This window comes from Aquarana catesbeiana, linkage group LG05, assembly GCF_042186555.1.
Source record: "Aquarana catesbeiana isolate 2022-GZ linkage group LG05, ASM4218655v1, whole genome shotgun sequence".
NCBI lineage: Eukaryota > Metazoa > Chordata > Amphibia > Anura > Ranidae > Aquarana > Aquarana catesbeiana.
The window spans coordinates 196,274,197-196,299,170 of NC_133328.1; the positions used below are offsets into that span (position 1 = coordinate 196,274,197).

At 42.3% G+C, this 24,974-nt stretch overlaps 1 protein-coding gene across 5 annotated transcripts in view; it reads left to right on the plus strand.

The window, feature by feature from the left end:
• The window catches only part of BBS9 (Bardet-Biedl syndrome 9), a 580,121-nt gene that overhangs the window by 296,295 nt on the left and 258,852 nt on the right, over window positions 1-24,974 (plus strand). For all 5 annotated transcript variants that reach the window (XM_073630475.1, XM_073630476.1, XM_073630474.1 and 2 more), the window contains 3 exons: window positions 13,124-13,264; window positions 15,324-15,419; window positions 19,825-19,997. In XM_073630475.1, coding sequence (XP_073486576.1) covers window positions 13,124-13,264; window positions 15,324-15,419; window positions 19,825-19,997 — 410 coding nt within the window. The remainder of the gene's footprint in view (window positions 1-13,123; window positions 13,265-15,323; window positions 15,420-19,824; window positions 19,998-24,974) is intronic.

The window sequence follows — 24,974 nt, forward strand, 5'->3', positions numbered from 1 at the left end:
GCCTGGATCCTCCTCTTCTCTGGTCCCTCCCTCCTGTTGAGTGCCCCCACAGTAAGTAGCTTGCTATGGACGCATCCAAGCCAAGCTGCAGCTCCATGTGTCCATTCAGACACAGAGCTGCAGTTTGACCCCACCCCTCTCTCCTGATTGGATAACTGACTTTGATTGACAGCAGCGGGACATTCAGACACAGAGCTGCAGTTCAGCCCCGCCCCATCTCTCCTGATTGGCTAACTGACTTTCATTGACAGCAGAGGGAGCCAATGGTGCCGCTGCTATGTCTCAGTTAATAAGAAAGGAAAGTCCCGGGCAGCCTAGGGACTCGTTGACATCGCTGGATGGAGAGGGGGTTCAGGTAAGTAATAGGGGGGCTGAGCGGGGCTGCTGCTGCTGACTTTACATCCCCTTTAAGCTTCTTCAAGCTTTTTTGGAACTTTTTTTTATGCGCATGTGGTTTTTCAGGCATTTTCAGGCATGAGCATATTTGTTTTCGTCAATGGAAAGTTAGTTACTAAAAGGGAGGCAAGAAATTGCGCAAAAAAATGTGCCTTTTAGGCTCTCTCATCAAATTCTATAGGTACCAAAAATGCACAACTCTGCCTCTTCGTGGACTTTTTGAGCTTAAAGTGGTTGTAATAGGTAATAGCTGTGGGGGATGAGCTGATGGAGGAAGTAAAACAGTGTATTAGTTAGAAGCAGGATAGGCTTCTTTAAAGAGAAGGGTTTTCAGGGAGCGTCTAAAGATGGATAGATTAGGGGAGAGTCAGACAGATTGGGGTAGGGAGTTCCAAAGGATGGGAGAAGCTCTGGGGAAATCCTGGAGGTGAACATAGGAGGAGGTGACAAGGGAGCTAGAGAGCAGGAGGTCTTGGGAGGACCGAAGAGAGTGGCTTGGTTGGTATTTTGGGACTAGGTTGGTGATGTAGCTGGGGGCAGAGTTATGGATTGCTTTTTTAAATTATTGTTAGTACTTTGAATTTTATTCATTGGGTGAGTGGAAGCCAGTGGAGGGATTGGCAGGGAAGGGTGGAGGACACTGAATGGTTGGTAAGGTGGATGAATCTGGCAGCAACATTCATTATGGACTGAAGGGGGATAGTCTATGTAAAGGTAATCCAATGAGGAAGGAGTTGCAGTAGTCGAGGCGAGAAATAACCAGGGAGTGAATTAGAAGCTTGGTGGTGTCATTAGTTAAAAAGGGGCATATTCTGGAGATGTTGCGGAGGCTAAGGCGGCATGATTTGGACAGGGATTGGATGTGGGCCTGAAAGGACAGTTCAGAGTCTAAGGTTACCCCTAGCACCCTGGCATGTGGGGACAGACCGATAGATGTGCCATTAATCTTGACAGAGATTAATGGCAATATCCTCCCTTTTCAGTCCAGTGGCTGGCCTACAGCGTGATGGTAAGGAGGGTTCTCAGCAAAGTGCCTAAGAGCATCCTATATGGACATCTAGCCCATACTCCACTATGGATTTGTCTTATAAGACTATAAACATCTGGTGGGCCTTCTGCGTTTTTTTTCTTTGTTCTCATTCAATTTAGAGGGGTGTGATTAATGTGCCATACTAGAACGTAATATTGGAGAAACTCCAGTGCCTGGTTAATGGCCAGACATACTTTCTCAACAACTGCTTATTTTCTTTCGTGACTGTTTCTCTTCCCCATCCCAGACTGGTGAAAGCACCGTTCCTACACCTACATTAGATGCATCTGTTTGGACAATGAACTCCTTTTTGAAATCTTGAGCAGTCTGAACTAACAAGGCTTCTTTTAGAACCTGCTGTGCTTTTCTCAGCTTTTGGTGACCACTTAATCATAGATGTGACTTTTCCTTTGCATTTTGTGGAGCAGCAAGGGTGGCATTATTTGGTACAGATCTCCTGATGTAAACTGTAATCCCAAGAAAGCACACATTTGTTTGCTAACTTGAAAAAAGCTTTCTGTGTGTGGCAAGTATAAATGTAAAAACTAGGAGCTGCTATTTCTTCTGACCTTGAAGGAATTCTGTTATGCTTACCAACTAGTTTCAATGTCTTCTGAGACTCTGACCTTTAACAGAATGTCAGAATTTCAGCATAGGCAGGAAAGAGTCAGAAGTCCTTATCCCACTAAAAATCGCTGATCGCCGTCATTACTAGTAAAAAAAAAATGCCATAAAAATATCCCATAGTTTGTAGACGTGATAACTTTTCCGCAAACCAATCAATATACGCTTATTGGGATTTTTTTACCAAAAATATGTAGCAGAATACATATTGGCCTAAATTGATGAAGAAATTTGTTTTTTTACATTTCTTTATTGGCAATGTTTAATAGCAGAAAGTAAAAAATATTGTTTTTTTTTTTTTCAAAATTGTCACTCTTTTTTTTTGTTTATAGAGCAAAAAAAAAAAAATTGCAGAGGTGATCAAATACCACCAAAAGAAAGCTCTATTTGTGGGAAAAAAGGACATTTTTTTTGGGGATACAGCGTCGCACGACCACACAATTGTCAGTTAAAGTAACGCAGTGCTGCATCGCAAAAAAAAGTCCTGGTCGTTAAGGGGGTAAAACCTTCTGGGACTGAAGTTGTTAACATTTGTTGCCTTAGGGCAGCCCATTAATTTAAAATTGACCGGATGGAGAAGATGCATCACATGGAACCTGAGTGTGAAATCTTCACATCTTATACGGTGCCAAGGGGTGATCTTGTTGGGAGACCATCTGGACCTGGAGAAAGGCCTTGGCTGGGCTAATGCCACAATCGCTAACGATCCCTTGTAATGAGGGATCAATAGAAGCTGGTAAGTGAGCTTTTCAGCTGTTGGTGGAGGCATTGATACTTAAGATCACTACGGTGGTGGATGGTGGAGATTGACATCAGGATTTCGTTTCACATCACTTGTGGACTGTTCTAACCATCTCATTTTTACATTTGTATATGCATGATTAAATAACGCAACCTTTATTTTATTTTAATTTTATATTTTACTTTTTTTTTAATGCAGAACACCACAACCAAAGTGGTGTGCTGCAGTGTGGGCCTGCTGACACTTACTACACTTGTGCATTGGGGTGGTATTGTACGTGAATGGCTCTGCAGCACACTGTGCATTGTTCTAACATATGGGAAAATGCATTTTACTATGTGTTTGCATGATGCACAGGTTTGACACGCATAATTTGCATTGTCACGTAATGTAGTACAGACGAGGCTGTGGGGGAGAAAAAACGTTTTCCTGCAACACAACTGTGTGAATATGGCCCAATGGATTCTCCTGTAGCATTTTGACTCTCTGATGTGTTTGTGTATTTACATACAGTGGGGCAAAAAAGTATTTAGTCAGTCACCAATTGTGCAAATTCTCCCACTTAAAAAGATGAGAGAGGCCTGTAATTGTCATCATAGGTATACCTCAACTATGAGAGACAAAATGTGGAAACAAATACAGACAATCACGTTGTCTGATTTTTTAAATAATTTTTTTGCAAATTATAGTGGAAAATAAGTATTTGGTCACCTACAAACAAGCAAGATTTCTGGCTCTCACAGACCTGTATCTTCTTCTTTAAGAGGCTCCTCTGTCCTCCACTCATTACCTGTATTAATGGCACCTGTTTGAATTTGTTATCAGTATAAAAGACACCTGTCCACAACCTCAAACAGTCACACTCCAAACTCCACTATGGTGAAGACCAAAGAGCTGTGGAAGGACACCAGAAACAAAATTGTAGATCTGAACCAGGCTGGGAAGACTGAATCTGCAATAGGCAAGCAGCTTGGTGTGAAGAAATCAACTGTGGGAGCAATAATTAGAAAATGGAAGACATACAAGACCACTGATAATCTCCCTCGATCTGGGGCTCCATGCAAGATCTCACCCCGTGTAGTCAAAATGATCACAAGAACGGTGAGAAAAAAATCCCAGAACACATGGGGGGACCTAATGAATGACCTGCAGAGAGCTGGGACCGACGTAACAAAGGCTACCATCAGTAACACACTACACCGCCAGGGACACAGATCCTGCAGTGCCAGACGTGTCCCCCTGCTTAAGCCAGTACATGTCCGGGCCCATCTGAGGTTTGCTAGAGAGCATTTGGATGATCCAGAAGAGGATTGGGAGAATATCATATGGTCAGATGAAACCAAAGTAGAACTGTTTGGTAGAAACACAACTCGTCGTGTTTGGAGGAGAGAGAATGCTGAGTTGCAACCAAAGAACACCATACCTACTGTGAAGCATGGGGGTGGCAACATCATGCTTTGGGGCTGTTTCTCTGCAAAGGGAATGTGACGATTGATCCGTGTACATGAAAAAATGAATGGGGCCATGTATCGTGAGATTTTGAGTGCAAACCTCCTCCCATAAGCAAGGGCATTGAAGATGAAACGTGGCTGGGTCTTTCAGCATGACAATGATCCCAAACACACTGCCTGGGTAACGAAGGAGTGGCTTCGTAAGAAGCATTTCAAGGTCCTGGAGTGGCCTAGCCAGCCTCCAGATTTCAACCCCATAAAAAAACCTTTGGAGGGAGTTGAAAGTCCGTGTTGCCCAGCGACAGCCCCAAAACATCACTGCTCTAGAGGAGATCTGCATGGAGGAATGGGCCAACATGCCAGCGACAGTGTGTGACAACCTTGTGAAGACTTACAGAAAACATTTGACCTCTGTCATTGCCAACAAAGGATATATTACAAAGTATTGAGATGAACTTTTGATATTGACCAAATACTTATTTTCCACCATAATTTGCAAATAAATTCTTTCAAAAATCAGACAATGTGATTGTCTGGATTTGTTTCCACATTTTGTCTCTCATAATTGAAGTATACCTATGATGACAATTACAGGCCTCTCTCATCTTTTTAAGTGGGAGAACTTGCACAATTGGTGGCTGACTAAATACATTTTTGACCCACTGTACATGTACACACTATATCTGAACTGTTGAAAGTCTGCATCTAGGCTAGACCTGCAAAAGCCTGAAAAGTGTATCCAAGTTAAAAGTTAGCCATCTGAAATATTTGCCCCTTTTCAAAGCATTTATGAGTTAGACAGAGCTCACCTCTGCCCTTTAGTGACCTGCATTACATGCCTAATGATGGGATGAAAGGACGTCTAATAAATGCTGCTCGCAAATGTGACTCAGATCAAAATGATGCTTCATATGTTAGAGCAAACGGCTCCATCTAACTACAGATGCCTTTAATAGTAGTTAGGTACAAAGGGAAACGTGTAGTGTGGCACAACATTTTTCCATTGATTGATACCTAAGACACAGACATACGGTAGGAGACCAGAGTGTCTTCCTGCGGCTACAATTAATTACAGTATTTTTTAACAGAATTAACAACTAATAATTACACTGTGCTACATATTTAGCCTATGGGCTTTGTTACAAACTGTTATTAATTATCTGTTGCCAGTTGTCACAATTACAGATAAAAAAAAACATTTGAGGAATTGCTATTGAAATGTTTGAATGCCCAATTCGACATCAGCAGATAATAATACTAAGCTTTCAAATTCCCGGTATGTAAAAGAGTAAAATAAATGAAAAATCAATTTATAGAAATAGGAACGTGATCGAAGCTGAAAGCAATACAGACAATTCTTAAATTAGATTGTTATAGGGTGACAGTGCGATTTGTCCCTATGTTTCAGTAGTGCTGATCCATTGTCACCCTGTTGCACAGGCTTCCAATAGAGACAACCACCACTGGAATGCATGCATTTAGACAGAACGTAGCTGCAGGAGATCAGCAGTCCTGAGATGCAAGAAAAGATAAAAAAGGAAAAAGGGAAAGAAAAACAAAAGTAAAGTAAAACATATACGGTACGTGCCGGTTCACACAGGGGTGGCTTTAAAGTCGCCCGACTCTGAAACTGCCCCGCACAGCGCGACCTCAGCACAGTTAGCAGTACAGGAAGCTTTTTCTAAGTCAGAGCGACTTGAGTCACTCCCGTTAGAATGGTTCCATTGCACTGCATGGAGCACGACTTGTCAGACGTCTAAGTTACCTGACAGGTCGCCCCAATGTAAACCGGCACTACTTGTGTCACTGGCCCTGTGGCTACATCCTGAGGATCCAGAGATCAAAAAAAAAGATTGTCCTGCACTTTGCTGAAGCATCTTCATAAGATCACAAGACATAATTCCCAGGATGTCACTAGAGGGACAGTGACATCACCCTCTCTTTTTTTTTTTTTTTTTTTTTAAAACATTTTATTGGGTTTTCACAGATTACAAATCACAATACAGTGGTAGACCAATACAGCAGGGAGTAGTCTACAGTCAACATATAGATTCATATGAAGAATAAACTAAACAGAATCAAGTAAAGGATAAATTCAGACAGAATTTCAGAGGCCTACAATATTAATGAGTTGATGAGTACATTCCATGTTAAAAAGTAAAAGAGAAACAACAAGAACATATCCTCTGTTTTACATGGAACTGTCTGATCGAATGCAGTGAGCGGATCCTGAGTGGGGTTAAGTGTGATATAAGGTATTCGTAATGAGTATGATCTTGACCGACGGTAGTAGAGTTACCCAGAACCCTGGGCACCCCAATAGGGTGCTAACTGTGCCCAGAGTGGGTATATTAATTTGCCTATAAGTAGGGCATGTCGGTAATGTGCCTCATGTAAGGCGGTAGTCTTCACAATGTTAAAAAAAAGGTGATGGAGAAAAAGGGAGTAGTCAATTGGCAGGGCTTTATATAAGACATGAAAGAGGGGATGGGAGGACAGGAAGACGGAGGGATAGGACAATATGTATATTTAATGGTTCGTGTGGGGATGAGCTAACCGGCCAGTGTCGGCTCCAGTGGTATTGGATTGGAGGATTGTCTGAGTGTGTGTTAGGTGCGTTTGTTTAAAATGGGTCCAACATGTCCAAGTATCTTTATATTTGGATGGAGAATCGGAGGTTTGATGTATGAGATTTTCTATGTCAGCTATCCTGTCCACTCTCTGGATCCACTCTGGGATCGAGGGAGGGGACGTGCTTCTCCAGTGCACGGGGATGCATAGGTTTGCTGCGTTAATGAGATGGAGAGTAAGTGACTTCTTGTATATACGTTGGGGAATCGAGGTATGGTGGAGTAAGTATTGTGCCGGAGTATAGTCTGGGGTGTAAGTGGTGATCTGAGTGATTAAACTGTGAACAGCAGCCCAGTAGGATTGAATGAGAGGGCATTCCCACCAGATGTGGATAAGGGAACCTTTGGCAGCGTTACATCTCCAGCAATTGGGGGATACAGTGGGTAAAAATTTGTTGATTTTGTCGGGAGTCTTGTACCATCTTGAGTAGATTTTGAACCTGCACTCCTGTGTTGCTACGTTGCCGGACCCTTTGTGTATGTGAGAGAGCGCACTTTTCCAGTCGTCAGTGGTTAGGGTTGTATGCAGGTCATTTTCCCATTGTTTTACCAGTGTATCTGTTTCAATGTGTTGATGTGAGGAGAAAAGTGCGTGAATGGTCGAAATGAGGTGTCTTTGAGGTTCAGTGTTGGAGCATAAAAGTTCGAAGGGTGTGAGTTCCCTGTGTATGTTGTCTTTGTGTTGGAGATTCTGTAAATAATGGCGGATCTGCAGATACTTGTAGAAGGGGATGTGATATTCTGGAAATTTGTTTGTCAGAGCTGGGTGCGATAGTATAGTTCCTTGATGGAAAAGTTGCGGGGCTAGGAGCCTTGGTCTGTAAGGATCTCTGGCTGGGAGGAGTAAGGAGACACCCGGCGAAAATTCCGGGTTGTCTTCAATAGGCATTAGTGGTCCCGATATGGGTTGGATCTTAAGGGTTTTGCACGATTTTGTAAAGTTTAATAGGGTGGAATTGATTAGGGGATTCAGAGTGGTTGTTTTCGGGATCATTTTTGGGTTGATCCAAGGGAGGAGTTTTAACGGGATTTCGGTAAAGGCATTTTCTATATTTACCCACTCTTTTTCTTTGCCGTGTACGTGCCAGTCTACAATTCTGACTAGATGGCAGACCTGGTAATAAGTTTGTATGTCTGGGACCTGCAATCCTCCCTGTAGTTTGGGAGTTGTCAGTCTGTGCCAGTTCAATTGAGGCTGTTTGGATAGCCAAATGAATTTTCTACAAATTCTTTTGTACTTGGCAAAGAAGGAGTGTGGGAGCAGTATAGGGATGGTTTGAAGAAGATAAAGTAGCCTAGATAGAACGTTCATTTTCAAAATAGCTATTCTTCCAAACCATGAAAATGGTCCAGCTTGCCATTTTTGAAGATCATTTTCGATGGTTTGTAGGATTGGTAAAAAGTTTAGCTTGAACAGTTCTGAGAGTTTGGTGGGGATGTTAATGCCAAGGTACTTTATGGCTTGTGTTTCCCATCCAAAAGGAAAATTATGTTTGCATTGCGTGACTGTTTCTTGGGAAAGTGATACATTAAGTTCCTTGGATTTGGAGAAGTTGATTTGTAAATTCGATAAGAATTTAAAAAGAGCAAAGTCTTGTAGCAGGTTCGGGATGGTAGTGGTCGGTTCTGTGAGGAATAGTAGGACATTGTCCGCGTAAGCGGCTACTTTGTATTGTGTTTGGTTAATTTGAATGCCTTTGATGTCTGAGTTTTCCCTAAGTCTGCGTAACATGGGTTCCATTGTTAGTATGAAGATCAAGGGGGATAAGGGGCATCCCTGTCTGGTACCGTTGGACACGGAGAAGGCGCTCGACAGTCCACCGTTCACTCGGACTTTGGCTGTGGAGGAAGAGTAGAGAATTAAAATCATGTTGACAAGTCTCGGCGGGAGGCCTATGGTTTGTAGGGTGGTTTCCATGAAGTCCCATGCCAACCTGTCAAACGCCTTCTCCGCCTCCAAGGATAGGAAGAAGCCTTTAGTATTAGTGGAGGTCAGCCAATGGTGTATGTTTAGGGCTTTGGTAGTATTGTCTTTAGCTTCCCTACCGGGGACAAAACCAACTTGGTCTGTGGAGATTAAAGATGGGATCATGGGTAGGAGTCGATTGGCTATTGCTTTGGCGTACAGTTTAACGTCTACATTAAGTAGAGAGATAGGGCGGTAATTAGAGACCAATTTTGTCATCCTTCCCCTGTTTGGGGATTAGGGTGATATGGGCTTCCATTATATCTTTGGAGGCCGTAGTGGCAGGGGATAGACTATTAAAGGCTTGGACAAGGTGAGGTAATAGTAGATCAGGAAAGGATTTGTAGTAACCGACCGTCAGCCCATCCGGTCCGGGGCTTTTGCCCGGTTTCATCTGTTTTAGTGCTAAGGTGATCTCTTCTGTCGTTAAGGGGACGTCTAAGGACATTGAGTCTTCGGTCCGGATGGGTGAGGGTGCGTATTGGGAAAGGAAGTTGTGTATTGCCTCTTTCCTGTCGGTCAGGGTGGGAGACAATTGGGGGGCACGTATATTGTATAGGTTTGTGTAATAGTTCACAAATTGCTCCGCTATGTCTTCAGATTTTACCAGAGTTTTACCCGAGGGGTCTACAATGGAGTGTATAGTGTGGGCCGCCTTTTTTGCCTGTATTGCTCTAGCCAACATCTTCCCGGATTTATTGCCAAATTCGTAAAAGCATTTTTGTGAGAGCATATATTTCCGTTTGACGTTTTTGTGCAATTCTTCTAAGAGTTCAGTACGTAGTTGAGTCAGTTCAGTCAGTGCTTCTAGGGCTAGAGATGCCTTATGTTTCCGTTCTAGAACAGAAATGCGTGTAGTTAGTTCCTCAATTCTTGCTTTTCGAAGTCTGTTTCTATGTGAGGCCTGTGATAAGAATGTGCCTCTTATAACACATTTGTGTGCGGCCCACACTATGTCTGGAGCAGAGTCGCCCTGACAGTTGTCCGAGAAATAGTTACGTAGGTGTTCGGAAACCTTTTGTGAGATTTCGGTGTCTGTGAGTAGGGAGTTGTCCAAACGCCATATGTGGACGCGGGTAGTTTTGTTAGGAATGTGTAGGGTCATGGAAACCGGGTTATGATCTGCAAGTATCATCGGGTCAATTGAGGACTTGTGAAGTATTGAAAGTTTGTTTTGGGAGATGAAGAAGTAATCTATTCTGGAATATTTGGAGTGTGGCGGGGAGAAAAAGGTGAAGTCTTTACATGTGGGATGGAGTGTGCGCCAGGCATCGTGTAGTTGCAATTCCCTGAATTGTGTTTTTATTGCGCGTAAAGCCCTATAAGTAGAGGAAGATGTACCATTGGATGTATCCATGGAGGGATCGAGCGGGACATTAAAGTCGCCGCCTACTATAAGGCTGCCAGTGCTAAAAGTCGTGAGGAGCTGTAGTGCGTTGCGGAAGAACGGTACTTGTCGTGAGTTTGGAGCGTACAGGTTGGCAATGGTGAAGGTCTTGTTATGTATAGAACCCTTGAGGAAGAGGAATCTCCCCGCAGGGTCTCGGTGTACATCAGTAACTATAAAAGGGCACTTTTTTGAAATAAGGATGCAGACTCCTTTAGATTTGGCGTCATTATTGGTCGCGTGGTAAACAGTGGGAAAGTGTTCCGTAGCTTGGGGATGGCATCAGATCTAAAGTGTGTTTTCCTCTGGATGATGTCGAGCTGTGGGGATGTAGGTCGTGGCTCGTCAATTCGAGATAGCAGGAGTCCGGAGTTGAGAGGTGGTCGCAGACTTGCGGGAGTCCCGTGATAAGCCAGGTTAAGGCGCCAATGTTGTCCGGTGAGTAGTAGATCCTGTTCCGTGAAGAGGACGAGCTGTCATCAGTCCTCTGTGTCCGTCGCGTCGGTGGTGATGAGAGTGTGAGGTGCCGGAAGCTGGTGTGATGCTAGGGAGGTCACTCACGGTTTCCGAGTGGCCAGCGCTGTGCATTCTGGTAGTTGTAGTATGTATGGTTCATTTCAGGCCTCTGTGGTTAGAATGGGGAGGCTATGTGGCATCATCTTAGGAGCACGGAGGTTGGGATTCCGCGTGCAGATACCTGACATGGATCCCTTGTGAAGGCAATGAGTCTGGTACGCGGTGGTAGTAAAATATAAAAGAAAGTATAAACCGGAGAATCTAGATATAACTGCAATAAAAATGACGTTGAGAAGAGCTGTGTCTGGGTCAGTAACTGCCGTGATCTACCAGGCATAGGGACAGGTACTGGGGCCCAGATGTCAACAACCGACTGAGGTGGGTATCAGCGTCCCCTCCTGGCTCTCCTGTAGGTGGGAGAGTGTGGGCTTTGATTGCGTCGGTTAGTACGGTGTGTACCATGAGGCGGGGTGGTAGAGGGGGATCTTCTTCTCCGTTGGTCTGTGTTGGAGGCCTCCATAGGTTCTTCAGGCGGGTGATCTCTGCGGATTGCGGAGCGTCGAAAATCTGCATACCAGTTGGGCACCTCTACTCTCGGTATGTGTAGAGTATCACAGAAGATGGGGAGATCTTCAGGCACTTTAAGGTATGCTGTTCGGCCGTGTGAGGTGGCAGCCAGGCAGAAAGGAAATTTCCATTTGTATATGATGCTGTTTGCGCGTAGAGTGTCCAGCAGGGGTTTCAAATCACGGCGATGTTGGAGGGTTATGCTTGATAGGTCTTGATAAATTTGAACAGTTTTCCCTTCATGTACGATCTGTGGAACGCCTCTGGCCTGCTTAAGTATCTCTTCTTTGAGTTTAAAGTCTGTCAGACAGCAGATGATGTCCCGTGGGGGATCGGTGTCTTTCCCCTTTGGCCTCAGTGCTCTATGGATCCTCTCTAATTCAATAGGTGTCTGCAGTGGTCTGCTTAAAAGGCCGTTGAACAGGCTGATTGTAGAGTGGGTGATCTGTTCACCTTCAATCGATTCTGGCACTCCTCTGACCCGCAAGTTGTGGCGTCTGCCACGGTTGTCAAGATCCTCGAGGTGTCTCTGCATTTCTCTCATTTGCAGTGTATGTGTATCAACATGCCTCGTTGTCTTGCGTAGTTGCAGGTCTTGGCGGTCCGCCATTTGTTCCGCCGCCTGTACTCTATTGGAAAGGGCGCGTATGTCGATGCGCAGTTCTGAGATTGCTGCCGAGAGAGTATCTTTAATGTCTGCGGCTATCATCCGTAGGTCTTGTATGTTCAGTTGAGGTAAGGATCGTTCTTCTGTTGTGTTTTCGGTCGTCTGGCTAGACGTTAGGCTGCGGGGTATATGATCTATTTGTGAGGAGATTGTGGCCTCTGAGGTACTGTGGCGGAGAGCCGCAATATTGCCCCGTCCAGTCCGGAACATTTCAGGGATATTATTGGGGCCTGAGGAGCCCGATTGTTCTCTGGGAGAGCGTGATCGGGATGTTGAAGCGTTCCGGGAGGCTGTCCCCATGTTTTGGCCGAGCAAGGGTTGCTTGGATCACCGTTAGGCAGATGGTAAGTCGTCGGATAGCAGGAGCTACTGGATTAGGCAGCCATCTTCATGCCAGGTCAGGCCACGCCCCTTCATCACCCTCTCTTAAAGGCCATACACAAAGGCTTAATATTGTGTTCTGATAGCCCCCCCCCACCTGAACACAACGGTGGTCAGCTGTTGCTGTACACACTGTTTCTGTTAAACTGGCCAATGCTGTAAGATATTTGGCCCATGTTTATAGCCCTTTAGAAAACCTTTTTTTTCTTGCGCCGTAGACAGCAGTGCCTGTCTTTTTGCAAATATCTCCTAAACCGTGTAGGTTTAGGAGATATTTCTTGGACCTACAGGTAAGCCTTAATCTAGGCTTACCTGTAGGTCAAAGTGGTCTGTAAGGGTTTACAACCACTTTAATAGTAACAGTAAAAATGTTTATTACTTTTGTTATCAAGCAATGATTTGCAATGCTGGTCATAGATGCATTTGTATACAGTGTATTTGCGGTACAAATATAGTTTGTGCTTGTGTGTGCATGTTTGAGTTTTTAACCAATTACAAATGTTTTTAAACAATGAAAATCTATTGAACTTGGTCAACTACATATTGTATATAAGCCAGCTAGAATATTTTTGCAATTGGAGAACTTCATTGTGTCTGCAATTATTAATGCCAAAATAATGGTATTCATACATTATATACAATGCATGAATGCCAGCATATATAATAATTTTAGTTAAATAGGAAATAAGCTATTTGTCATACAGTAAACCATTTCACAGATCAGAGCTGTGCATGTAAATCCATTGTACTGTGTTTTTCATACCAGGTGTTCCCCGCATTGCACAGTGTAAATTTCGTCTTCCGTTACGATTAATTTGTTCCCCCGTCCAGCCATCTAAAGCAGCAAACCATAAGCTGACCATTGATACCAACAAACCTCCTGTCAACCTCATCAACATGTTTCCAGGTGAGCTTTAAGTCAATTATTTTTTTTTATAACTCTTCCTTTTAGTATAATACATAGGACAAGAAGGAAACCATAATAACAAGAATATAAAGAATAGTTTAAAAAAGCCAGTGAGTTTCCACAGTAATGTGACTAAGGTTCTTTTGTGACTAAGGTTCTTGTTGCTTTGGTGTATGTGACAATTTGGGTTATGACACTAAATGTATACTAAATATTTTACAGATTAGACAGGTGAGGAAAGAATTAGAAAACTGATTTGCTCTAACTGGCTGAGGCAGAGATCATTATGTCATCAGATCACCTCTCCACCTCATCCAATCAGAGGAGACTTTGTATGCATTCACTGAGTACAAAGCTGCCTTTTAATGGCTGAGCGCCACCCAGCCCGACTCTCTTTTGTTCTAGGTGTGTGATGGGAAGGTTTGGGCTCAAACCTGGCACACAAGGCTGTATACTGTATGTAGCTGAGAAGGTGACAGCTGCTGCTACTGGGTGGGGCTGGACAAAGCACTTTACATTTAGAGCAGTATGCGCTCAGGGATTATTTCCTAGAAGGCAATCTGTCTGTGTTGTGACCAATCGTCCCAGGGCACATACAATCTAAACACAAGTCTCGCTTGATGCACTATCCAGCCCCGTCCAAGCAGTTGTCAGCCTCTCAAAGAGTTTGACAGGCTGTTTGCAGTGAAGCTGGACAGTGCGCTTTGTACCTTCCACCCACACCTAAGCGCTGGAGCCTTATGCATTGGTGCTAAACACCCAATGTGAATGTGGCCTAACACAGCGGTCCCCAACCTTTTTGGCACCGGGGACCGGCTGCGTGGAAGATCTTTTGTGGGCAATTTATCGGGGCAATAGCTGGTGTTGGCGCTTCAATCATCACGGCACCATGGTATGTATGGCGTCAGGATGATTGAAGCGCATTATTTCTTATATTACATTGTAATATAAAATTAAATAGTTCAACTCACGGTAATGCAGAATCAGTGGTAGCCCTGAGCGTGTCACTTGCCACGTTGTCTGCCACCAGATGTAGCTTGTCACTTTCCACGTCGCCTGCCACCAGATGAAGCTTGTCACTTGCCACGCTGCCTGCCACCAGATGAGGAATGTCACTTGCCACGCTGCCTGCCACCAGATGAGGAATGTCACTTGCCACGCTGCCTGCCACCAGATGTGGAATGTCACATGCCATGCTGCCTGCCACCAGATGAAGAATGTCACTTGCCATGCTGCCTGCCACCAGATGAGGAATGTCACTTGCCATACTGCCTGCCACCAGATGAGGAATATCACTTGCCATGCTGCCAGCCACCAGTTGAGGAATGTCACTTGCCATGCTGCCTGCCCCCAGATGTGGATTGTCACTGCTGCAGCCTCCCACTACTGCGACCTGCCACCAGATGTGGATTGTCACTGCCACAAAAAAATAGCAGCCTGTCACTGTTATTTATTTAACGGGAAAATCAAGTCCCACCCCCCCACCCCAACAGTGCAGAGTACACTGTACTTACAGTCTCTTAGCGCGGATTGCGGGTAAAGCTAGCTGTGCCCATGGGTTGGAAGGTACTGTTCCACATATAGAGAGGGCGGACGGTGAGAGATGATGTCATTCTCTCTCTCTCATTGGCCGCGGCTGCACCTCTGTGTAGAGCAGCCTTTGTGGCCCTGTATGTAAGGATGGAACAGCGGTGTGGGCAATGAGAAATTATGTAATCTCTCTGCTTGGGCTCCTGCAACGCTGACAGTCTCTTTCGCGGCGTGGCCCGGCAATAGAGGCGCTATGGCGCGGTGTTGGGCCGCGGCCCGGGGGTTGACGACCTCTTGCCTAAGAAGTCTCTCACAGTCTCTAATCAGATTCAAACCTGCCTTGGAATTTTGACAGCACACCACCCTGCACCCTGCAAAATTTGACTGCAAATTTCATAGAACACAGACACAGCACAATTATGGTGTTTTCCTAACCAGTACTATCAATTCATTAATTTCTTTAATTTGTTCCTTGAAATTGCTGTTTTTGTGTTAAGGCTTTTAATCACATAGATTACTTTATTTTCAGATTTTATAGAACGTACAGAAGATGACCAGATCAGTGTTTTAGGATTCCAGTTGCTTGCTGGGCACAAGGTCACACTACTTGCTTCTAAAACATCACGTGAGTGCAGTGTTTTGTGTACTAAAGCAGAACTATAGTGAGAAACAAAGCCAGTTACAGTGGAGAAAATAGATATTTGATCCCCTGCAGATTTTGTAAGTTTGCCCACTTACAAAGAAATTAAGGGTCTACAATTGTTATCATGTATTTTAAATGATAAAGACAGAATATCAACCAAAAACCTAGGAAAACACATGATACAAATGTTATAAACTGAGTTACAGTTCAGTGAGTAAAAGAAGTATTTTATCTCCTATCAACCAACAATAATTCTGGCTCCCACAGACTGGCTACAGTATGTGCTCATGTCGTACACAGATTAGTCCTGTGAATTTAAGAAGGTGCTCCTAATGACAACTCGTTATGTGAATAAAGACACCTGTCCACAGAATCCTTTTCTTCCATTCAAACTTCATTATCATGGGCAAGACTAAAGAGCTGTCAAAGGACATCAGGGACAAGATTGTAGACCTGCACAAGGCTGGAATGGCCATAAGACCATCAGCAAGAGGCTTGGTGAGAAGTGGACAACTGTTGGAGCGATTATTCGCAAATGGAAGAAATACAAAATAACCATCAATTGTCCTTATTCTGGAGCTCCATGCAAGATTTCGCCTTATGGGGTAAAGATGATCATGAGAAAAGTGAGGGATCAGCCCAGAACTACACGGGAGGATCTTGTGAATGATCTCATGGCAGTTGGGACCACAGTCACCAAACAAACCATTGGTAATACAATATGCTGCCGTGGATTGAGATCCTGCAGTGCCTGCAGGGTCCCACTCCTCAAGAAGGCACATGTACAGGCCCATCTGAAGTGTGCCAGTTACCATCAAAATGATTCATGAAAAGGATTAGGAGAAAGTGCTGTGGTTAGATGAGACCAAAATTAAACTCTTTGGCATTAACTCAACTCGCTGTATTTGGAAGAAGAAAAATGCTGATTATGACCCTAAGAACACCATCCCTACAGTCAAGCACAAAGGTAGAGAAATTATGCTTTGGGGCTGTTTCTCTGCTAAAGGTACAGGCCGCTTTTGCCGCATTGAGAGGCCAATGGGCGGGGCCATGTATTGTAAAATCTTGGATGAAAACCTTCTTCCCTCAGCCAGAACACTGAAGGTGGGTCGTGGAAGGGTCCACCATGACAATGACCCAAAACATTAACCAGGGCAACAAAGGAGTGGCTCAAAACAAAGCACATTGAGGTCATAGAGTGGCCTAGCCAGTCTCCAGACCTTAATCTTACAGGAAATGTATAGAGGGAGCTAAAACTGAGTTGCCAAGCGATAGCCAAGAAACCTTAAGAATTTAGAGAAGATCTGTAAAGAACAGTGGACCAGAATCCCTCCTGAGATGTGTGCAAACCTGGTAATCAATTACAAGAAATGTCTTACCTCTGTGTTTGCCAACAAGGGTTTTTCCACCAAGTACTAAGTCATGTTTTGCTTAGGAATTGAATACTTATTTTACTCTCTGAACTGCAACTCAATTTATAACATTTGTATCGTGTTTTTTTTTTATTACTGGATTTTTGGTTGATATTCTGTCTCTATCATTTAAAATACACCTATGGTAAAAATTATAGACCCTTCATTTCTTTGTAAGTGGGCAAACTTACAAAAATCTGCAGGGGATCAAATATTTTTTTTCCTCACTGTATTTAAAAGTGGAATTAAACTATGCTATTTCTCTTTTTCTTTTTTTTTTTTCTTTTTAAATAAGCGGGCACCCAGGGGATGCATGCTTTAATGTGTAGTATGCACAATATATTAGCACATTATGGCAGGCTTACTTGCCAAATGATGTGCTCCAGCGTTGTTCCCTTCCTTCTGGGTTCAGTCTGTTAAGTTGGTTGAATGGCCGGGCCATGATGACATCACTCCCTGTAAATGTACAGAGAGCTGTGTGTGCGTGGTTCAATGTAAATTACCGCTGACAGGTAGGGTGAAGCAATTATGACAGAAGAGACCAATAGAGTCCCCTCTGTCATAAAAACTCTACCTGTCAGTGGTTTTTAGTTTTTGGAGTTCAATTTCACTTTAAATGTTCATCTTCTACAATATATAGTACGTTATACAGTACAGTTTACTGAAGTATATTCAGGAAGTATAATACAAACACTGTAAATGATATATTACATATATTAATGTACCTTGCAAGACAAATACTGTATTTGTGTAAATCCCATAAATCTAGGGATAAGTGTCAGAAATTGTGGTCTAAGCTCCTGTTTTTGTTAAGAAGTTTTAACTTAACTGGCCGTAATATAGTAGAACTGAAGCAATGCATTCTACCTATATACTTAATGACTAATGGAAGGGTAAATGTATTCGATTTGTACCGGTATTTTTAATAATTAATAAACTCACTGATGCACAAACTGCATATTTTATTTGAGCAATCAAAATGACTAGGACATGTAATGGTTTCTGCAAAAACATCTGTTAAAGCTAGCACCTGCACTTTTTTTTCTATGATGGAACTGAAGCATAAGAATAACTGTGGGTTTACATACAGCTATTAAACCTATTTAGTCTTAAAGCCAAAACTCTGCAGCACGCTCCATAGTCTCTTTCTCCCTAAGAAACTGCCATATGATTGGATCAAATACTTTTTTCTACACAGGCACCTGACCTGAAATAAACAAGTATCTTGTTTTCCTGCTGCTGACTTCCGTCACAGCTTCATCCCTTGAAAAAGCTTCAGATGTTTAGGTCATATATTTATGTTCCTTATCACTTTCATCCCCAGGTGCAGTAGACGCTTGTTAACTTTGCCATGTTTGCAAATATAGCCACTATTCACACTTGGACATTGTAATGCTCATTTCCCTACGCCTGACTATGCTCAACATGCAGAATTTCATTCTTTCTCAGGCCTCGTTCACACCTGAGTGATTTTCTGCTTGAAGCTTGTAGCTCTAAAACGCTCAACAAGCCAAATCACATTCATTTAAATTGCCCCTGTTCATATGAGCATTCTGTCGCTTGAAGCAAAACACCTGTCACTCAAAAAGTACACAAGCTTCTTTTTGGAAATTGCAAGCGTTTTTTGACCCCATAGACTTCAATAGAAACGCCTGACTTGAGTGTTTTACAAGCGTTTTGTTGCTTGTTTTCTGCTCAAACAGCAGCTCTTCACCCCTAATTTACTCTCCCTCTCCTCCCCTAGTGCTTTCTATTGGCTAAACCAAAACACCTGAAGCTGTAAAATCCTTGTAATACGCTTCTAAAATGCTTAAAAAACACTTGTGAGCCTGGGTTCACACTGTAGCGAACACAGACATTGCATGTGATTTGCACCCGCACTGTGGTGCCGATCACATGCGATGTCTGTGCAATGCGCAAGAACATATTTGGGGGGCACACCATACAATGCGTTTAAATTCAAGATGGTGCTGCTGTAATAGCTGAACTCGCATTGGATTTGCACAAAAAAGGTGCAGGAACTGGAATCAGATGGCATGGGTGTTCTCACCCATGTCATCTGATTCTTGTCCGTATCCACAGTTCGCACTGAAATCTGTGAACTGATCTGGGGGTGTCATTAACATTGTATTGACCCCTGCAGTGGTTCACAGGAGGCACTGTGAACTGCCTGTGGGAGGGATGTGACGCGGGAACAGGCACTGGAATTGCGCTGGTTCCTGCATCGCTACAGTGTGAACCTAGCCTAAAAAGCTGCAAAAAATGTGTTTGTAGAATTCTGAGGGAAATAATAATGATAATAATAATCCATTTTGGAATAAGGCTGTAACATAAAAAAATTTGGAAAAGTGAAGCACTGTGAATACATTCCGGATGCACTGCATATTGGGAGGGCTTATACACTTGTTATGTATAGTAAAGGTAAAAAGAAACAAGTATATACTCGAGGGTTTGTTGTCCCGAATTCATTTTTAAAAGTACAGAGCAGACATTTGAGAAGGAGGACTAGGGACTCAGGAGTATAAATGCAAAGCATCTGGAACAGATATGGTATTTGTGGTCATTTTGAAAGCATTGCTTCTCCCAACCGTGTGGGTGTTAACAACTGCAGGTGCTGAAGGTGTGCATGGATTTTTAGCTAAGAGGGGGTAGAAGTTAGCTACATAAAGTTTGCCGTGGTTAGGGGTGATCCTGAATCCCAGATACTTAAGGCTGGGGTTTGCCCATTGCAAGCAAAATTCTCTTTACTATATTGGCTAAAGGATATGTTTATAGCTTCAGATCTAAGATAGTTTATATTGAATTTCTAAAGAAGCTGCTACTTTGCATTGAGTGTTTGTTGTCAGCAAACCCTGTATGCCCAGGGTTGGCCCTAAGGGTGCTGTGTACACTTAAAAAAAAAAAAAAAAAAAAAAAAACATATTTACAGTGCACTAACTATTAAAATATATGTATTTTCTGTCTCCATTTTTTAGAGAGATATAGGATCCAGAGTGAACAATTTGAGGATCTATGGCTTATTACAAAAGAGCTCATCTTGCGTCTTGAGGAATATTTCCTGAAACAAGGAATTAAAGACTTCACGTGCTCCTTTTCTGGACAAGTTCCATTGCAAGAATATTTTGAACTTATAGATCAACATTTTGAGGTATGTTATATCTATTGTGGTCATGCGGTAATACTGAAAACATGTTTTCCAGGGTAAATGGGATTTAGCTTACTGTATTTCTAGACAGCTGTACTCTAATAGGATGTGACCAAGGTATATATGATGGAATGCAACAAAGTGCTCTGCTTTTTTGTCACTAGCACAATATATTCTCACTGCTGTGTTAAGACCTTTGCATACTTGATAAAAAGGTGATTGATCTAGCTGGATTATTAGACATAAATGCTGTCATTACTGTTTCTTTATCATTACTGTTTTTTGCAGTATAATATTAAATGATTTTGAACATAGAATGAGTATTTCCTAAAATTTGTCTTAGAATGCGGCATAAAAAAAATTTGGAGTATTATAATGAATGATTTCTGACTTTGTACTTGGTATGAGGAAACCATAGCCTTCAATTATATTTTTAACCATTTGCATGCCTGACCATCTTTCTCCTTGTAACCCCTTGGAATCACAGAGTATTTTCAGAGATGTTTCTGTGCAGCATTATATACAGTGGGGACAGAAAGTATTCCGACCCCCTTAAATTATTCACTCTTTGTTATATTGCAGCCATTTGCTAAAATCATTTAAGTTCATTTTTTTCCTCATTAATGTACACACAGCACCCCATATTGACAGAAAAACACAGAATTGTTGACATTTTTGCAGATTTATTAAAAAAGAAAAACTGAAATATCACATGGTCCTAAGTATTCAGACCTTTTGCTCAGTATTTAGTAGAAGCAACCTTTTGATCTAATACAGCCATGAGTCTTTTTGGGAAAGATGCAACAAGTTGTTCACACCTGGATTTGGGGATCCTCTGCTATTCCTCCTTGCAGATCCTCTCCAGTTCTGTCAGGTTGGATGGTAAACGTTGGTGGACAGCCATTTTTAGGTTTCTCCAGAGATGCTCAATTAGGTTTAAGTCAGGGCTCTGGCTGGGCCATTCAAGAACAGTCACGGAGTTGTTGTGAAGCCACTCCTTCGTTATTTTAGCTGTGTGCTTAGGGTCATTGTCTTGTCGGAAGGTAAACCTTCGGCCCAGTCCAAGGTCCTGAGCACTCTGGAGAAGGTTTTCGTCCAGGATATCCCTGTTCTTGGCCACATTCATCTTTCCCTCAATTGCAACAAGTTCTATCTTGGTCTCATCAGACCAGAGAATCTTATTTCTCACTATCTTGGAGTCCTTCAGGTGTTTTTTAGCAAACTCCATGCAGGCTTTCATGTGTCTTGCACTGAGGAGAGGCTTCCGTCGGGCCACTCTGCCATAAAGCCCCGACTGGTGGAGGGCTGCAGTGATGGTTGACTTTCTACAACTTTCTCCCGTCTCCCGACTGAATCTCTGGAGCTCAGCCACAGTGATCTTTGGGTTCTTCTTTACCTCTCTCACCAAGGCTCTTCTCCCCCGATAGCTCAGTTTGGCCGGACGGCCAGCACTAGGAAGGGTTCTGATCGTCCCAAACGTCTTCCATTTAAGTATTATAGAGGCCACTGTGCTCTTAGGAACCTTAAGTGCAGCAGAAATGTTTTTGTAACCTTGGCCAGATCAGTGCCTTGCCACAATTCTGTCTCTGAGGTCTTCAGGCAGTTCCTTTGACCTCATGATTCTCATTTGCTCTGACATGCACTGTGAGCTGTAAGGTCTTATATAGACAGGTGTGTGGCTTTCCTAATCAAGTCCAATCAGTATAATCAAACACAGCTGGACTCAAATGAAGGTGTAGAACCATCTCAAGAAAGATCAGAAGAAATGGACAGCACCTGAGTTAAATATATGAGTGTCACAGCAAAGGGCCTGAATACTTAGGACCATGTGATATTTCAGTTTTTCTTTTTTAATAAATCTGCAAAAATTACAACAATTCTGTGTTTTTCTGTCAATATGGGGTGCTGTGTGGACATTAATGAGGAAAAAAATGAACTTAAATGATTTTAGCAAATGACTGCAATATAACAAAGAGTGAAAAATTTAAGGGGATCTGAATAATTTCCGTCCCCACTGTATCTTTTAGTTTTTGTAGTCTACCTTAAAATATTACACATAATCTTTTCTATGGTGGATAGGATTTTAATTTAGTAGCAGTTTTATTTATCCTACAGAGCAAAGAATAGCAGAGTCAAAAGCAAGGTAGTACGAATTTTGAAGAAACAGATTAGCCGGGTTTAAAACTGCTAAAGATAACAAAAAAAAGTAAATTAAGAGCAATTTACATACGGCAAGGCATCAAAAACGTAATTTGTTTTGTATGGTCACATCTACCCCAATAAATACAGTGGGGGGTTGCTTTCCTAAAACTGGAGAGTGTGAAATCTGTTTCCAGGTTATATTGCCAAATCTTAATTGAACTGACTGAAGTTAGAAGCTGATTGGCTATCATGCACAGCACACCAGATTTTTCATTCTCCAGTTTTGTAAATCAACCCCACTGTCTTGTGCAGTACAGGTGATATAACAGAATAAACGTGGTGCCGTAACAGTGTTCGCTTTCAAGAAAAAACTTTAAGGCATGAAACTTATTGTTCATAATGTAAAGAACTGATTTTCCTGTGTTAAAGTGACTCTGGCCACTACAATTTTCCAGGGACACAGTAATGTCATAGTGGTTGGTGGGTGGAACTCTGCAAAATAGTTAAGATCAGCGTCTATAGTAGTGGGTTTGGCCAGTATTCTTACACCGTAGAATAGTAGCAACATTTTCTCACTGATAAAACTTGCTCCTGTGAGAGAATGTTGCTGGGCCGATTTCCTTTCACCTCCTTGTTTTCTACAGGACAGGAAGTGAAAGAATCTCTCTCCAATTGGGCACAAATGGAAAGAAAAGGATGCCCCCCCAACTTTGTCAAAACTGAAAGAAAAGTTTGGGGTTTTAGTATACTTTAAAGTGGTTGTTTACCCACTGTTGTGGCTTTGCATCACTGAGCAGCGTATTGAAATCTGGTATTTACAGCATTTTTAAAAATAAAACACAGGGACAGGGGAACACAGGCTTATGGAACCAAGAGGATTATGCAAAGCATTACCAGTTATTTATGCAACAGGAGAGGGGGGGAGGCTGTGACACAAAGCTGACAGGCAGGGAGGGGGAGGAGGATAGAGGGAGACACAGGATAGCAGAGAGCAGGGCTGCAGATGACGGAAGCACGTACGCTGACCACGGTGTCAGGGCTTAGTACAGAGGGGAGGGCAGAAACTGGCAGGATCAGCCACGTATTTCAGGTTATACAGGGGGCAAATTACACAGCACAAGCACCGTGCTGTATAAAATGCTTTAAAGGGGCAGGATCTTTATTATTTATTTTTTGGGTTAACAAACGCTTTAAAGAGAATGCAATACCTTTAAACATACCACGTTATCTGAATATCAGAAGTTATCAAATTGATCCATTGCATTCAAAATAATATGCTGATTGGTCCAATTTTCATCCAGCATATTTCTGGATATTACCCAAGCATTAATACTGGGGGCCTTGCAGTTAACATGCTACCTCTGCCCTCCATTGATTCAGGAATCATTCAGTGGATCCTTGTGTTGCTAAAGACAAACACTACTGAAGATTCTTTCGCATCTCCTTTTCATTTTTTTAAATTAACTAGGGGGGAATTAACAAAGCTTCCCGTGCCTTTATAATGGAACAGGAAACTGGCACATTAACAAAGTAGATAGACCCGTTTCAAGTTTATCCGCGTCACCTTATCAGTTTCGATTTCAGAGTGAAAAAGAAACTGGTGTGGGTCCCATATGTAATTATCAAAGGGATTGCAGCAGTTTTCAATATAGAATACTGTCAAAAATCTACACTGAATTGGGCTTGGGGAAAAATTAATGTAAGTAGTCTATATCATGTGCTGTTCGAAATTTAAAACAGAAAATATTGCATTTGAACACTAGTTGGAACTAACAGACCAAAAAGGAGCAAATTAGAGACGTTCATTGTTAGGGTTTACATACATTTTAAGCAAAGGAGGACCAATAATAGAAAACCTTTTTGGTGAGGGGAAATGGTGGCAATAGCTAATATCCTGATCGTGGTTAAAAGGACACCAACTAGGTGAATTAGTGTCTGGGGAGGGTAATGGAGGGTAACGCTAACTAGATTGCAATTGTCAGGGAAGTGTCTACCAAGTTCATATGGATGTGTGCATTGATATAGTCCTTATTTTATCAAAATATTGAATTGCATTGAGAAAACCTCATTTGACCCTTTTTTCACTATGTATTGGCTGACTAAAGCTACCAGTAGCTTTTTGTGCTGGCAAATTCCTTGTAAGATTTATTCTTCAAACTGAGCTATGAGAACCGGTGACTAGTGGAAAATAAATTCTAAACATACTGGAGTGATGCTTGCACTGTGTGTTTGGGGCTTGTGAAAATGGTTATCAGCTATCCACAAAACATAAATCTTTGTTTTATGCTTGACCCATGGAATGTCATGCACTTAAAAACATTTACTACTTTCTGGCACATATTTTCAGAGGAAGTCCAGTTTAAATTCTTCACTCATTAGAAATAGTTTTCTGGTCCACAGTGGGAATTTAGTTCTGGGTGAACTGCCAAGTCAAGTAAACTGCAACATAGAATTAAATGGCTTAGTAATGGGATTAACTGTACATTTATGATGACTGTTTCCAATTTCATTTTTTTCTTTATCTTTCTTTTATCATTTTACCTATGTGCAATTAAAATTCTTCTTTATTTAAACTATTACAGTGTTATCTTTGTAGTTTGCTGTTGTGGTAATTGGGTTGACCAAGTGTAGCATTTTTGAATAGCATGAAGGGAGAAGAGTCAGGTGTATCAAAATAACGTATCTCTCTTCCTGTGGCGACAACTTTAGGCCACCCATAGACTTTAGAGAGCAGTTGGATTAGTAAGCACCATTAAAACAATGTCACGATAAACTAGCAGCAGAGTATTTCATAAACTTGGTCAAGAGTTAAGATTCTTTGCATGATATCCCAAATCA